The sequence below is a fragment of the Chlamydotis macqueenii genome, chromosome 7 (assembly GCF_036417535.1).
Source record: "Chlamydotis macqueenii isolate bChlMac1 chromosome 7, bChlMac1.mat, whole genome shotgun sequence".
Lineage (NCBI taxonomy): Eukaryota > Metazoa > Chordata > Aves > Otidiformes > Otididae > Chlamydotis > Chlamydotis macqueenii.
In genome coordinates, this window is record NC_141562.1 from 7,462,516 (window position 1) to 7,479,234 (window position 16,719).

The 16,719-nt window shown below is 48.6% G+C and overlaps 2 protein-coding genes across 2 annotated transcripts in view; one reads left to right on the forward strand and one right to left on the reverse strand.

Annotated features, from left to right (window-relative positions):
* The window catches only part of CDHR1 (cadherin related family member 1), a 48,200-nt gene extending 37,880 nt beyond the window's left edge, over positions 1–10,320 (forward strand). The window contains exons 16-18 of the mRNA XM_086752370.1: positions 197–451; positions 7,524–8,720; positions 9,974–10,320. Coding sequence (XP_086608496.1) covers positions 197–451; positions 7,524–8,075 — 807 coding nt within the window. The 3' untranslated portion in view covers positions 8,076–8,720; positions 9,974–10,320. The remainder of the gene's footprint in view (positions 1–196; positions 452–7,523; positions 8,721–9,973) is intronic.
* Positions 10,321–11,152: 832 nt separating this feature from the next.
* Positions 11,153–16,074, reverse strand: LRIT2 (leucine rich repeat, Ig-like and transmembrane domains 2). The gene is made up of 3 exons (XM_010123203.2): positions 15,965–16,074; positions 14,799–15,580; positions 11,153–12,840 (listed from the first exon to the last, which is right to left on the reverse strand). Exons 1-3 carry the CDS (start codon positions 16,072–16,074, stop codon positions 12,029–12,031), a joined length of 1,704 nt encoding a protein of 567 aa, XP_010121505.2. The 3' UTR covers positions 11,153–12,028.
* Between the last annotated feature and the right edge of the window lie 645 nt (positions 16,075–16,719).

Below are 16,719 nucleotides of genomic sequence, written 5' to 3' on the forward strand. Positions count from 1 at the left end.
AAAAAGAACTCTGGTCTTGCTGGTTTTCACTAGGAAATGTAGCATGGCTGATAACAGAAAAGGGGAAATTGTTTCCAAGATTAAACGAAAACAGCCCAGTCATCTCACAGCATGGATATTATCAGAAGTGAAACTTTCAGAGTTTTGTCTTCAGGCAAAGACACAAACAATAACTTCTTTACACTTCCCCTACCAGGCTATAGATCAAGATGCAGAAGAACCCAACAACATTGTGGATTATTCCATCATGCAAGCAGATCCAGCCAATGTGTTTGATATAGACCAAAGCACTGGGGAAATCAAGCTGAAATCCTATATCCGTTCCCTGGACATCATCCACAACATCACAAAGAACAAAGATTGCATATGGTCAGTGGTGGTGCAGGCCAAAGACCGAGGCTCCCCGTCCTTCAGTACCACAGCAGTTCTGAAGATTGATATCACAGAGGAGGTAAGAAAAGGTTTTAGAAAAATCCTTATTCAACACGATCCTTGAGAGGCACCAAAGAGTAGTCACTGCTCTGCTTGCTCCACTTCTGAGACAACTTCAAAAATGCTTCAGGAGTTGAAATCAACAGCCAAAAAGTTGCCAGCCATTGCTTCTCCTTTCTTGCTAGCTCTGTTTTGTAGAGTGTTTCTAGAGCCTTGCGGTGAAGCTGGATTCTACAGCCAGAAATGTAAAAGACATTTTGATCAGAGAAATTGCAAAGGCACAGAGCTTGAAGCCTAATGCAGTTGGGAGATTAGGCTCTTGCATCTGATTGTTAGACAGATGCAAATTAGGGACTATAGACTCCTGAGAGTAAGGGTAAATCCTGACTGCTAAATGTCTGGGGGTCTTTTCATTCAGAAGAAGAAAATAATCTCTTTTTCCCTCTATAAAAAGTGAGTGGAGAGTAACTAGGGCCAGAGCGAAATATATTAGACCAGTTTTGCAGGTCAACATAAGTGACATAGGAAAAGTGAGAAACTTTCTAGAAATGCTTCCAAGTACATAGAATTTTGGATGTGAGTTTAATAATTGCAGTATTATTAGCAGATAAAACAAGAACACTCTAAAAGATAGCACACGTAGGTTGGGAGTCTCCTGTTAGTCCAGCTTTTACATCAACCGAAGAACAAGCAGCGATTTATGGTGAGCAGTGCATGCTTGCATGATTCTTATTTACGGGAACTGCCTTGCCATGCCTTTAAATAGGCGCCAGCAGGGAGGAAACAGGCTTTAACGCAGATGAGAAACACATCATTAGCCTGACGTCTCTGGACCACACACATACTGGGCAAAGATGCAAATCTCTTCCTACAGATAGCAACTGGCCGCCTCTTTGTTTAGTCAAAATGCACCCACTGCTCCTTTCTCTGTTACAATCTTTCTCTGTTTTCTGCATCTCCTCTTCTTCCATTGATACTCTTTGTCAGGTGCATTTATCTGATACTTCTTGTATACAGCTCAGAGCCTGCTGTAAGCTAAAAGGTGTCTGCAGAGAACACTTGGGCTCATCAGCCACCAGCAGCAGAGGAGTCACACGCTCCTGCCCCACCAGGACTGTCAGAGGACTTGGGTCTGCCCTAGCAGAGGGGGTGACTGGCGGGGGGCTGCCTGTTGGGCCTGGCCAGCCCTGCTGCAGGCTCCCGGGAAGCTGCCGTGCAGCGCTGAGGCTCGGCGTGAGCAGGGCAGGCTGCTTCAAGGCTCTGCCATGGGGAGCTAGGGGACTGCGTGTGCTGGGTCTCTGTGATAAGTCTGGACATTTAGCCTTTCTTACTGAAATAAAGGAAACAAACTGCTTAAGGCTTTGATTTCCCATGGAAACCATAAGTTTTGGTGAGTTTTACACACACAAAAAAAAATAAGAATTTCTACTCGCAGCGAACAGTGGGAGTGCTCACCCTCCCTGACTTTCTTCCCAGGCGCACATTTCAGAAGTGGGTGGCACCAGCTGGCCTCAGGCACTGCCCCCACTGTTGGCACCCAACATCTAACCTCCAGCTTTCCCTCCCCTCCTGGACGAGCTGGTAACCTCTCTGATAGCATGCAGGGCTGAGGGGTATTGAGGGGAGGGAGGGTGCCCCACACCTCCTCTGCTGGGGGAGATGTGTCCCTGAGCCAGCTGATGAAGGACATCTGGAAGGAAAACAAGAGCAGCTGATGCTTTGGGATAAAGAGTTTCCTCAATTTCCTTCTTGTGCTTGAAGCAACATCAGCACCTGATAAAATCGGTGTCTCATGCAAAGTCCCTTCTCTGCTTCCTTTTCTCCCACTCCAGGGGTGCAGATTTGGCACAAAGTGAGGGAGTGCCCCTCCTGATAAAGTCTGAAGGGGAAGCAGAGAGGGCTGTGAAGACATGGGTTCCCCTCAGACACTGTTTTTCCCTTCATCCCATGCTCTTTTCAATGCCAGAGCCTGAGATAGGAACAGCACCTTCTTTCTTCACTTGAGTAGGTCTCCTCAGCAGGATCTGCACTGCTAATCTGATGTTGCATCGTCCATAAGCTTTTGTATGTTTCCCCATTACTTATTGCATTGCTTGCAATGATTTTTTTTTTTTTTTTTTTTAAATCCAAGAGCACCATATCCCCTTGCAAATACCACTCTGAAATTTCGGCTTGCATGTGAGAGAGATGCGGTGTCAGTGTACAAACCCTTGGTCACTCCCTGTGTCCCAGAGACAGCACAGTCACTGCTAACGCTTTGTGAAGAAAACAGTCTCTCAGTACAGGGACATTGCGTACACTCACGCACACGCTCTCAGAGGCTGTTAAAAATGTGCATTTCATCCCCCTGTGCTCCAGCTGTACAAAGTCTCTTTCAGTTAGCTGTTCGGTGGGCATTTATGTATTACCGATTTTGGATAAGGAGGATATTTTTGAATGCATCCTCTAGAGCTTTCCTGCAGTGTTAATCACACTAAGTAATTAAACAGGCACATTTTCTGATTAACATTTACCACTGCAATTAGCGCAAGGCGGTGCCCTTTGAGATAGATGCCTTGTGGCTGAGTTCAGCAGTATTGCACATCAAAAGGACCTTTTGCTCTTGGAATAATACAGCGATAAAAAATTCCAGAGGCCTTTTAATTTAACTGAGTGTAGTTTAATGGAAATTGGTATTGAGTGGCGTCTGTTAATCTCCTTTCCTTTCTCATCAGAATAAGACACATACGCTTAAAAAGCCACTCTTTCTTCGCCCTTATGTCTCACTCAAAAATGTATTCCTGTTGCCTGAGATTTTCACAGAAAGCTGATTCCCCCCACCCCCGATTCTGAAGGTTGGCCTGATGGGGAGGATCCCTCTGTTCATGCCTCCACTGAGGTTCTGCAAGTATACGGGGGCGTCTGTTTACACCTCTTCAGGGACTGAGGCTCAAGTCCACATTTAGACAGCATAATCTGCAGTTCTTAATAGCTTTGGCCACTCATTTAGGCTTCTAAATATAGCTGGTGAGTTTCAGTTTTAGATTCTCATAATTGAAAGGACCTTGAAAAAAATTGTTCAGAGAAGGGTGGCTTCATTTGAGAAGCCTTGCTCCGTGCTCATGTTCATATTGCAAAGAGATGGAAATGCAGCCTTCATACAAGGCGACAGCACTGCTCCTTGGGATAAGCACTGGAGGGAGCAGCTTGTGTTCTACCTTGGATCAGGAGTTACTTCTGAAGTAAATCTCCTGATCATCCCCACATTCTGTGAGATGGCTTATGTCTCAGATAGCTCCAAGCACACAAAGTAGGCTTCTTTCAGATGAGAATGTGTTTGGGGAGCACACCTACTGTGCTTTGGCTCTAGCAGGCAGTCTGTCCCTGCAACCAGGCTAGAGCCATCTGAAGCAAAACCCTAGAAATGCTGAGTATGTGGAAGTGGGCTCCTCAGAACCAGCTGGTTCGTTGTACAGATCCACTTGCTCAAGTCGACACAGCCCGAGCTGTCTGTAATCTGCGATAGCTTGGGGTCTTAACAGCTTTGCCTGCTTAGGCCTCTAAATATAGCTGGTGAGCCTTAGCTGGTCTTGTGGTTGAACAGCTCAACCACACACTCCTGTTGAGTCCAGCTTCTGGATACGCCGCCCACTTCTTCTCCTCACTGCCACCCGTGCACTATGAAAGGCTCTTGAGAAGCTGCCAGGAGGTGTGGTTGTCTGCACACTGCAAACTATTGTGGCAGGAGAGAGAAAAACAAAGGAAGTCAGTCACCATTTCAATATCAAAGAGAGAATGGGCATCCTCTTTGACAAACTCAGGTTTTTGAGGAGGAAGTCACTGTGGAGGAAGGATGGCAGGAATAAGCCCCACGTGCTGCAGAGCATTTTCCGCAGCCTGCCCTTCAGGTACGCAGCCTGAAAGCATCTGTCTGCACTGCACAGCGCTGGGTTTTACGAAACCGGCTTCAAAGGCGTGTGCCAGTGTTAGAGCATCAAAGCTGGCAAGTCCCTGTGACTGCTGGACACTGCATCACCCTGTGGGACTTGGGCTGAGGAGCTTCTCTACAGGAGGCAGACAGACACAAGGGTTCTGCAAGGGACCACACGCGCCCATTCAATAAAAAATAGGTGATGACATCTTTTAATACAACAGTTGCTTTAGTCTTTTTAATAATTGTATTCTTGTCCAGGATTGGGCTTCTGCTTTTTTGAAGCTGATATGAACAGCTTAGCTATTCCAAACTTCTGCCATGGGTCTGTAACCCTCTAATTGTCTCCAACCCCTCTCTGGGCCAGTGCTCTTTGTAGCTGTGAAGTCAGAGAAAAAAAACCAGCAGAGCATTAGCTTTTGTGAGCAGTGGTATTTTAACTCCTGTGATGGCTGTTAAGAAAGGGAGTGTTTCTTCCAGGTTTTGGCCCACAGAGATATGACAGTGCTTCCCATACCAGCTTTCATTTCATTGTGTATCTGCTTTTGTTTTATGTGTACGAGAAAAAGCAGTACTCTTCAAAATGCAGCATGCCTCCTAGGAAAAAACAACAGCTAAATAAATTACTTGTTGAGCCAGTTCTGAGTCACTGTTGGTAATCGACACAATGACTTGAAGGTGTTCTGAACGTGCAGGGTAGTGCTCAGGGCCAAACTGATTAAACTTAGGTGTCCAAATGCTCCTGGACTGTCACTGTCAGAGGGTGCCCAGACCTCTCTCAGACCTGGTCTGTGTGTCAGCTGACTGGGCCACGGTGATGGCACAGACAGGACTGCAAAGCAGTTACCATAAGCCTCTCTGCAGACTGGCTATGATGATGCCGCTCCAGGCTTGTTTTGCAAGTTATTCCTCCTGTTTATCCTGTGAGTGTCGTGGCCATGACAAACAGAAATTCTCCCACTGTATGCTTACAAAATGCCTTATGTTTTTATGCAGACATTACAGAAGAGTTGTTATCCAAAGCAGAATTTTGTATACTGCAGGCCCAGTAACTAGAATATAGGCTGAACTAGCTAACTATTAATGGGTTTAGTTTTGGTATTAATCAGCTCTTCATAACTGGAAGCTCTGAACAGATGCCACACTTGGTGAGATGAGGGAGAGTTGAATGAAGCTGAATTCTGAAACTGCCCATATGATTTCCATCAGTTCTTACCCCTGCAATTGTTGTACGCTGTCAACACAGACACAGACTTCTGTCTAATCCCATTTATTCAAGGTTTTCAAATAGCTAGTCAAATAATTATTACTGGGATACAGGCTCTTTTTAAGTATATGTGATCTTTCTCCTTGTGTTGGTCCTGCACTATTTAGCCATCAGTGCCTGGCTACAAAATAGATCTTGACAACAGTTATAAGAAGTGGACTCATTTCAGGTCTACATAGCAGGGTTTATCTGACACTCAGTTCGTCAGACTTTCACATTAGGTTAAGTAAGCCAGGATAGAATTTCTGTCATCTGATGGGATTTAAGTACACAAAATCCACGTAACGCAGAACAGCAAAGCTGATGTGGAGCCAAGCTTCAACAAAGTCGTGGGCTGCTCTGCTTTTGGTTTCTAGCTCAGGCCCATTCCTAATTAAATAATGGAAAAAATCTTTGCACAGCAAAATGATGAAAACTGATCGCTACCTGTAAGGTCACGTGTTTCTCTTTGGCAATCGGAAGCATTCAGGGTAGGGGAAGAGTGGGCTTGGATAATGTGTTTGAGATAGGTTGTGAAAATACCGAAGTGAAGACAATGAGGTGTGTATTCATGAACTCACATTCCTTAAATTTCGAGATGTGATTGAAAAATAAATAGTGTTCCTATGTAGTAGGTGACAAGAGGTACTCTGAAGCATCCCTTAGGGATCCTCTTAGTCATCTCCCTCCACAGACAGGGCACCGTAAAGAGATGAGCATCCTAGGTTAGAGTCAGACAGTCTCTGTGCTGCCCTTTATTCCCTGATCAACCAGGTGTTTATACATGCTTCCTCACTTCTTTTAGTGTTTCTGGATTCAGTTCAATGTCATTGCAACCGTCTTCTGTCCTGTGCCTAGTTCAACACTTAGCTCCCTTTATTTACGTGCTCTGTATCCCCTGTGCATTTTACTGTAGTTCCCTGGCTGTGTTTATAATAGATACCGACCTCTTTCAAATACAACTGTGTGAGGGTTGACCATTTCTCTTATTTTTGATATTTCCAGATCAAGTCCAGGGTAAAATCGTATATTTTAGGCCTCAAGAAACGTCCATGGACAATATTTGGAATTTGCATGAGTGGCGTCCTTTCCACCATTTCTGTAACAATGGTGATCTCCACCATCATGTACTGGAAAAGTGTGAAAAGATCCAGGCTCCACCCGCAGGGCAAAATCCGCAAAATTATACGGGGACCTCCGAGACGCACAGTGTGCTAAGCCGCAAAGTGAACTGGCCATTCATTTGTCCTTAATATGCCATATGTAGCTTATGTTACTGCTTATTTCTCTTATTTCTAAAAACAAAGCTCTTTAGCTCTACTCATCTCCCCTACCTCAAAGAGTTTTGTTACGTCTGTAAAAGAGTACTTGAAAACAGAATGCAGCACATACCTGCTAACTACTCATTTGTACACTGTAATTTTATAAAGTAAAATTTTCTCATAATCTTTTTAACGCCGTGCTCGGTAATAGTCCTATAAACTCTATCACCGTGTCACCTGCAACTGTTTTTGAAAGATCATTTTCTACTCATAAACTTCTGTTTGGGTTCAACACTATTATTCCTGGGAAATTAACTCCGAAATGTAGTACAACGATATAGCTGCAGATCCTGGAGCCAATTATTTTCTTGCTCAGTTCTTGCAAGTTAAACAAACGCTATGGTGACGCAGGGGAATCTGTCCTAATTTGGCAGTAATACCCCTGTAAGCTTTTGTGTGCGGCAGGCGTCCATCTCACAATACTGTGATGCTTGCCCAGTCTCCCGCTCCATCTAAATTCTCCAAACCTGGACTGGCTCTTTGGCTCTCATTTTTTTTAGAGACAACTTCCATTAGTCAGCCCTGCTTGTTACATATTTTGGACAAATGAAATTTCTGGGTCGCTGTCTGTCCCATAGAGTAAGTCATGTGTTTTCTTTGTACTCTTTTACAGACTCTTCACAAAGGGCCTATGGCCGCCTTTTTGATGCAAACTAAAGATAACCCCATGAAAGCCTTAGGAGTGCTAGCTGGTGTCATGGGCATAATGGTGCTGATAACTATCCTGATCTCCACTGCCATGTTCTGGCGCAATAAGCGGTCCAACAAAATAATGCCGGTAAGAAGGATCATAAAAAAGAGACAGACCCCGCAGCCCCGGGCAGTCAGGATGGAGTGGCTGAAGTTCAAGAGGCCCAGCAATGCTGCGGAGAAGTTTGTCGTTGAGGATGATGCCAAGAGCCTACAGAACGAGAACAGCAACAACAACATCCAGGTTGGCCCCCTGCCGCCGACCGCCCCGTTGCCCCCGCCGCCCCCAGCCCTGGCTCCCAGGGGAGATGCCCCAGGGTGGCGGGTGCCAACCGTGTCCGGCTCCCTCACTCCCAAATTTATAAACAAGCAGCTGAAGAAGAGAGGTCATGGCAGCGCCCACAATGCCCTTGTGTCAGAGCTCAAAATGAAGTTTGAGAAGAGGAACGCAGCTATCGGTGAGCCCCACATCTAGGCACTTTTGGCAGCCCCCGGAGGCTGTGGATTGTGGCTGTGCGTGGATGTATTTCTGTGCTGTGGTCTTCCCCGTGTCTGTCAGCACCCTGTGAACTGAGAGCAGCTCCTCACTGCAATAACCACCCTTCACCCCTCAAGTATTACGTGCTACGGAGTCACGTCACCGCAGCAAATGCTGCGGTCCGTGTCCAGTTGCGACTGCAGTTCCTTGGGCTCGTGCCCCAGTGCTGGTCCTTCTCTGCAGCTGTCTGGCCGGGGTGCTGAACACCCTCGTGCTGGCCACAATCTCCCCAAGTGAATGGGGATTCAGATTGCCCCCATTTTGGAGGTCCCTACACAGAGTCCTGGTTTTCAAGCAAGGTGCTCTGCAGCCAAGGCACTGGTGGATGCCACTTCTGACCTGGTCTGGCAGGTGGGTGTTTGAGGTGTCCAAAAACCCATCGCTTCAAATCCCAGACCTGCTTGTGAAGATGCCGGTTGCAGCACCGGCGCTGAGTTGATGTGCAGGCCTCCTACAGCAGTGACCCTGCACACTGCCAGAGGGTAGCGCGTAGCTGGTACCTGCTGTCCTCAGGGCACGGGGTGCTTTCCAAGAGCTGGCGGAGCAATGTGCTCATGGCCTGAGTACCTTCATTCCCAAAAGGTAAGCGGGCAGGCTTGGAGAAGTTCTTCATTTTCCTGCCGCTTATGCTGGATTTTGCCAGAGTACATTGACATGATGCTGCGCTTCGCTTCTGCCCTGGACTTGCCTGCTAATCAGGGGATGGGAGGGCCACCTCAGCCTTCCCCAGACCAGCTGGGGCAAGATTTGGGCACAGAAGTTCAATACCAGTGCTCGCTCAGCACTGCCTCCTTCTGACACCATGTCCCCTAGCGAGGGGGAGGCCAGCAGGAGAAGGCCGGGATTAAAGCAGCAGGGAAGGTAAGGTGAAACTGAGAGAAGAATGATAGGTGAAAAATACAGACAAGTGCTGGAAAGTCGCGTATGTTGGTCAGAGAAGTGTCTGGAAAGCTCATTTGGTTTTGTACTCTGCTAGCAGGGGGTGTTGGGGATGTATTTCATCACCTCTCCTAGCTTGCTCCAGGGACTGGTAAGTGCAAAAGGAGGTTTCCACAAAATATTCTGGTTTGTCCTATCAGTATTTTTGAGTGAATTGTGCAATAGCTGAGGTTTGGGGGGGAAGCTGACACTTCTTTTTCCCGTTAAGTGACAGTAGAAGGGCACTGAAGGCAGAGCACTTCTTTCACTGGATCTACCCCATAGTTTCTCCCTCATGCTCATTTCTGGAGATGTTTTCCAGCTGGGCCTGGTTGTTTCCCATCCCTTGGGGAGAAGGCAGCTTGTGCTGGGCTGGCTGGGAAGCAGCACCCTGCACCCTCTGCCTGAGCCCTGGCCCCACAGGGCAACTGTGCTGTCATGGATCAGCACCATGAACATCGAGATGGGGAGCAAGCCCTACAGGACAAGACACGGTTAATTCCAGAGGGGCATGAGATTCTTCTCCAGCTGCCTCTTCTCCTCTTCTTTCAGCTGGACCAGTAGACCTGGCCCTCAGGACTCTTCCTCCCTCACCCCATAAGCTGGTCTGATGCCCTTTGTGTGCAGCAGGACTTCATCAGCTTAGGGGATAGCTGGTTGAATGAGAAGTTACTCAATTATGGACAAAAATCTTGTGTTTTTTAACTTCAGTTCAATCTACCTAGAAGCCAAGGAGTGACCATGGCTCACGTCACCTGCAGGCTAAGCCAGGAGCTGTAGCCGAGAGGTGCAGCAGTGTCCCAGCTGGGGTCCGTGGCAGCAGCACTGCTCCCAGAGCCGCTCCTGCCATGTCTCTCATTTCCTCCACTGTTTTCTTCCTTATCCCTCCTCCTGGGGCTGCGTGGCATGACGCCCAGGCTCTCATGTTGTGTGTGGTCACCTCATCCTTGTCCTCCAGCTGGTGGGAGGGAGGGGACGTGCAGCCTCCAGCCGGGCTCCTGGTGCCCTGCGCAAGCACGCGCTTTCTGCTGGTTGTGTCTCCACCAGGTCCTGCAGTGCTGCCCCGGGTACCGCAAGTTTGTGATTTTATTCCCTGTACAACTGTTTTCCCCATGTTGTGTTGAAGCCAGTGTTCAGTGTTCATTCTCCACTGAGGAAAGAAAGCCTATAAAGATCATTCAATTAAGTGAGATTTAATAGGAATTACAGGCTTATAGTCTTAGAGATTATATTTAAGAGGGAGTAAGATGTTTTATTACTATGTTGTGAGACTTTTTTTCCAGTTACTCTGTATTTCAAATTCAAGGTTTTTTAAAAATAAATTAAAAAAAAAAACCAACTGCAAAAGATGCCTCTGTGGATGGTGTGCTGCTGCTGGCAACAATGCCTTGTCATTGCTGGTTCTGTGAGCGCATGGGCGCAGGCAGTCGGCTTTCCAGGATGACCAAATGGCCCCTTTGGTGCGCTGTGAGTCAGGAGAGGGGCTGCGTGGTTTTTGGGCAGTGCCAGCCTGGAGGGAGAGGAGGCGAGAAGCGGGATGCCATGGGGCACAGGGGACAGGCAGGATCACAGACAAGCCCCTGGCCGAGGCCTGTTGTGCTCTGCAGCCCAGTGCAGCACGGCCCTGGGGGCGGGAAGGCTCCTCACAAGGCAACAGGTTTAGTTTGCTGCCAGCACTGGGTACACGACTTATGATGAACTTCCTACACATGGTGATGGGATGTGCCTGACCCCCAGGGACGTGCACCATCTCCCCAGGGCTTTCTCCAAGACACATCTGTCTCCCTGCTTGGCCAGCTGCTTCTTGGCAGTGGTGCCCTTCCTCACCGCTCCGGACCCCCCGGAGCTCCTTGGCAGTCTCATTTCTTTGCAATTTCTACCTGTAAAAGAATAGAAGTGAAGCAGCGGACATCTGTGTATTCTGAAAATCCGTTGTGTTTATTACTTTGACACAAGAGGACACAAAACTAGGAAATCCTCTGACATATCACACCGAGAGTCAGCACTGACTGAACAGTCTCTGTCCAAAAGCCGCGCAGTAAGCTACAGCAGGAGGAAATGTGGGGCCTGAGGAGAAACGGCACAGAAAACACACAGCAGAAACCAAAATACAACTAGAAAGCCAAAATGCCACATAGTGAAGCAGAGATTAGGCTTTACCACTGCTTACAGCCGAGGTTTCTACTCTAGCTTTTTCCTTTTTGAGGCAGTCTAGAACAACACATATGAGAAGGACTGCAGGTCTGTCAGCCGCGTGCTTTCCTTGTGCTGGAAAGCATGAGGCCAAAACTGAAAAAAAATAAGTCACATCTTCAGACCCCCGAGAAACACAGTGTGAGCTGCTCTGAAGTGAGGACTGGTTGCTTTTACATGCATATTTGGGGGGGGGTTGCCTCTAGAAAAGAGGCGAGCTTTGGTTTCAAAGCAGCAGGCTGGGCAGGTGGCTCGTCTGCATTTGGGGAAGGTGCCCGGTTCGCAGCTCTGGCTCCCAAACCCCTCTGCCCTGTTCTGTGCCCGTGAGGCAGCACCCAGGCGAGGCCAGCAGCTGCCACAGGGCAGAGCTGCAAACAAACATCCCCCTCCAGCCCCACTGGGTAAAATAAACAGAAATAAAGCCACGCCTGTGCGAGCGTGCAAGGGGAGACCTTTGGCCTTTTGCCACGAGTGTTGCTCTTGGTTTTGGGGTGGGTTTTTTTGGTTAATGCTTCTTTTCTTGTGTGTCTGTGTGCGTTGCTCTGTGACGCAGCCCAGGGGTGCGGAAGCGCACCCACACACCTGTGGCCGCACACTCCAGGCACCCCCAGTCCCAGGGCTCCCCAAGCCTGCTGCAAATCCCGGTCACGTGCCCCACGTCCTCGAAGCACGGAGCCTTCCTTGTGTGGGCCTTCAAGAAAACCAGCACGTGCTGTGGCTCGAGGTCACCTGTAAAAGGGGCCGCTGCGGCCGCGTTGGCAGGGTGGGCAGGGGCTGGGCTAGTAGAGGTCAGCGCTGTTTCTGTGGGGCGGCCGGGTCTTGCCAGGCTCCTCACGGGCCGGAGGCCACCGGGCACCACGGCCACCCTCGGGGCGACAGAGCCCGTCCTCACTGCCGGCGGGCAGGCTGTCCAGCGTGCTCTCCTTGCTGCCCGCGGCCTGTGCCGGGCTCCCGCGGCGGCGGCGGGGGCAGGCGCCGGGGCAGCGGCCCAGGCAGCCAGGGCGGGCCTCGGCAGTGCAGGCGTACATGCCGGCAGGCACGGCCAGCACCATTGCACAGACGATGACAACAATGTGGATGAGCTTCTCGCGCTGCTCCAGCTGGCTGACGTCACTGCCCGTGACGAAGACGACGCACTGGCCCTTGCGGGGTGCCTGGTTGCGCACGGCCACGCAGACCTCGTACTTGGTGGCTGGCAGCAGGTCAGTCACCGAGTAGGTGTTGACGCCGGGGCCAATGTAGATGGCGTCCTTCTGGGCAGCGTCGTAGCGGCCCACCAGGAGCGTGTACCAGGTCTCACCCGGCTCCGCTGCCGCTGCTGCCGCCGCGAACCACTCCAGGGTGATGCCGTAGACCGTCTGCTTGGCGATGCGCACTTCTACATGGGCGCCTGGCTCGGCAGGGCCGATGGGGGCCCAGCCCGAGGGGGTGGTGGACTCCCACGGGGCCCCCACACGGAGGGTGATGGTCGCCGAGGTGTTGCCCAAGAAGTTGGCGGCCGTGCAGGTGTAGTTGCCGGCATCCGCTGGCCGTGCCACCGGGATCAGCAGCTCTGAGCGGACAGTCTCCTCGCTGATGGGCTCGGTGGACACTGTGGGCAGAGGGGAGTTGTGTCAGCAGGCAGGGAGCCACCACACTCTTGGGGCAGCCCCAAGAGCCCTCTGGTGTGGGATGGAGGTCAGGAGGCCAGAAAGGACCTGCCCTGCCCAGGGAAAGACGAAGAGGGGCGCAGGAGTGCGCTGAACCCCACAGAGCTCGACAGTGAAGGGTTGTCTGGGCCAAAAAGCATTAACGCTCTGGGACACATGAGCACGGGAGAGAGGGCGTGCGTCCAACCCCCTGCACAGCACAAGCAGCTGGGGAGGCTGCTACAGACAGAGGCCAAGCCCCCCAAGTGCCATCTGCCTTCGGCGTGCTCAGGTCAGGGCAAGCCAGGGAGAGCCACTGAGTGCACCCAGCTGCATTTTGGACACACGCTCTGTCCTCCATTAGGATTGAGGGCAGAAAAATGTCAATCGTGAGAAGCTCAGACCAAAAAGAGGCGTGTGGAGCTAGGAAGCGCTGGGCTGGAGGTGAGCTGCAGCTTTAAGGACAGCATGGAACACCCTGTCGTCTACCCAAATAGGGCGCGTGGCTGTGGCCAGGAAAAGCCCGTAGGTAATTACTTCAGCATGTGCTTGTGCAAAGCTGCACAAGTGCTGCTGCAATGCTGCAATTAAAACAAGTATCAGTCCAGGATTAAGGGCTAATGCTACCTTATTTAGCTAGCTGGCTTATTAGGAACACACCTAACCTGTGCCATGCCAGAATGCATTATTAGCTTACCTGATGAAAATAGCAACTTGTCCTATTGAAGGCTCTTGGTAAAAATAAATGTGAGGGAGGGCAAGTAAAAGCCAAGCTGGATGGGGAGGAAAAGGCCTCACATTACGAGGCCTCAATAAAAAATAATAAGCAAGGCTTAGGGAGACCAACAACCTCTGGTTTGGGTGTAGAACATGAATGGACACAGTAAAACACGAGAAAGCAAGCAAGTTCTTTGCTTCAGTGTATTCTTTGTGGTTAAAAAACCACAAAGGGTGGAATTATACAGGAGCACATTGCTACAGCGCATTGCACTAAAATATAACATCATCAGACCAGTGGAATACATGACAGCTGAAGTCAGAAAGACAGGTGCATATATGTTATGTTATTCTTTGTTCCTGGGCTTTGCTTTCAGACGCTGTGTATGGTTACAGCAAAATATTCACATGCACTAATTCCAGGTTTCATTCATGGGCTGGCTTAAGAAAAAGAAAATTTAGCTTTCCTTCCAAGTAATCAAAGCATATATTCCTTAATGGCACTACTTCTTTGTGTTATTCTGGACTTAGAGCTTACCAAATAACCTACCACAGGGTGAAAATATCCACTTAAGAGGCATTAAAATAAGCTAATATGTGTGAAGCATATCTTCCACGTTAATTCTCTGGCAAGAAACGAGTCTGCATTGGGCTGTGTTGTACGAGAGGAGGTTACAAACAGCAGCTCGGGACTGGCTCATCAGCCCCCGTCCCACCCATCAATTATCAGCTTGCAATCTTTTTTAGAGACGTTGACAAACACAAATACGTAGAGTATGCGCATGCATATCTATATGTAGTGTATAAGATAGAGTGTAAGTACAGGTGCACGTCTAGATAACTGCATATTTATTACGTATGGATGGCTATTGTATTATTAATAGTTCTTACATCATGTCTCATGATGAAAGAGCTACTACTAGAAAGCCACACATAAAATAAATGAGGCCATGCTCTCTTCATCTTTGACTGCTATCCTGTGTGAAGCAGCTCTTCTCATGCTGGTCGGATGTGCTTAGACACATACGATGATTCAGATTATTTGGATTATTGCCACCTCAATAACTGTGATGCTCTAAAGGGGCTGAGAGCTGGTGTGGTGACTGTGATGGCCTGAAGACCTACATAAGTAGAATAGCAGAACATAATTTTTTAATTTAAAAAAAAAAAAAAAAAAAAAAAAAAAAGAAACAACTTTGCTTACCATTAAATGCCCTTAGAAGTTTGAGTGCATAGGTCCACCAGACAGCTGGGGAAGGGCTGGCTTGCACAAAGCAGGTCAGGGTGATGTTCAGCCCCACCGGGACTGTCAGGTTGGTGTCCAGGGCTGAGGTCAGGGGCTTCATGCAGCTATTGAGCTCCACTTCATGAAAAAACTTCCCTGCCCTGAATTTTGGGCTTGAGCAAGTTAAATAGGAATTCATCAGAATAATAGGTGGACTGACCGACTTGATAAACTGGACAAATCCCCGCAGGCGACAGTCACAAATCCAGGGGTTGTCGTGAAGGGCCAGGACGGCATTGGAAATAGCTTCTATCTGCCCCTCTGCCCGCTGGCTTCTCTGGTAGACAGGCCAGTTGTAGAAAACATCCCTGGATATGATGGTAAGCTGATTTGAGGATAGATCTAAATAGGTCAGGTTGGGCAGATAGCGGAGCGCATGTTCTGGAAGGACATCCAGCCGGTTGTGCTTCAGATCCAGGATTTTCAGAGCCGGGGTGTCTTGAAATGCTGTCCATGGCACTGAACTTAATTTGTTCCCTTGCAAGCGCAGCTCCTTCAGAGCCGGCAGATATTCCAGGCTCTTGATGTGCATCACCGTGATGTTGTTAAAATTGAGCCAGAGATAATCCAAGGCACTAACATTCTCAAAAGACCCGCGAGGCAATTCTGTTAGGTGAGAATTCTCTATTCTAATTTTCCGGATGTCCTGAGGGATGTTTGCAGGGATCTGCCTCAGCAGTGCAGTCATGCAAAGCAAACTCCTAAGGAAGAAACCAGAAAATTCTGCAGGTCACACACCACATTCATGGCTAAAACAAACCAGTTCCCTGCACAGGTCTACAAGCACTTGGATACTTTTAAGGTGTTGAATACAGGGCATGCATAAGCCATGCGTTCATCCTTCAGTTTGGTTTTACACCCATTTTCCCACAAGGCTACAATTAAGTCATTGAAATTGCTACGAATGCAAATACATATCTCGGGGAGCTAAGAGAAATCTCATTCTACGCTCAAGCTAGTACTAGTCTAGAATTAGCGGAGGCATACCACGCGGCCATCTGTTCGGTTTTGGTGCTCACTGCATCATATTGGGAATCTCTGAGCTCCTTTGCTGGGGCTACAACTAGAGCTACTAGCTTTCTTACCTTCCAAAGCTGTCTTGAGAACAAGAGCATCCTGTGACACAAGACGAAACAGATGGATTTATCTTGTGGAAGGCCAGAAGAAGAAGAAAAATATGACAAATAGGGTCCATATTCTCCTTTAAGAAAGCACTGTGCAGGGTTTGCACCAAACATGCCAACAACCTCCAAGCAGCAAATCCTATTAGCTGTAATCCTCCTTGACGCAGAAATAAATCCTCCTGGGGACCCAGCCCTGAGGAAGACATGTAGTATGGTTCATAGTCTGTGTCAAAGTGCTAAAAATCACCCTGGGACCACTCTTAGCATTTATCTTTAGCTGTGAGGATTTTGACGGACGTTTATTTGACTGCTAATATGACAATATGAAGCCAAAAGCACTCCTGTTTCCAAGTCCTAACAAGGAGTTAACCAGGCCTACTTTTTTTTTTTTTAAATATATATATATATATATTTCAAGGAAGCTGTTTCAATTGCCACTAATTTAATGGTATTTAATCAAGACAGAAAATCCACCATAAGGTCCAGACAGCACAGCTGTAATTTGGCAGTGCCTAGTGCTGCTTTGCAGAGGCCATCAGGCCCCAAGGCCTGCCCACAGCTCTGCGCAGAGTGTACTATTGCACATGGTGAGTGACAGACCTGTCCCCAAACTTAGTTCCTCTGTTATGGAAACATAAGTAGCATGGCACTGGTTTTCCTCTCAAACAACTACCCCCCTCCCACCCCTTCAGTCTCCATTCTTACATCCTAGTAAT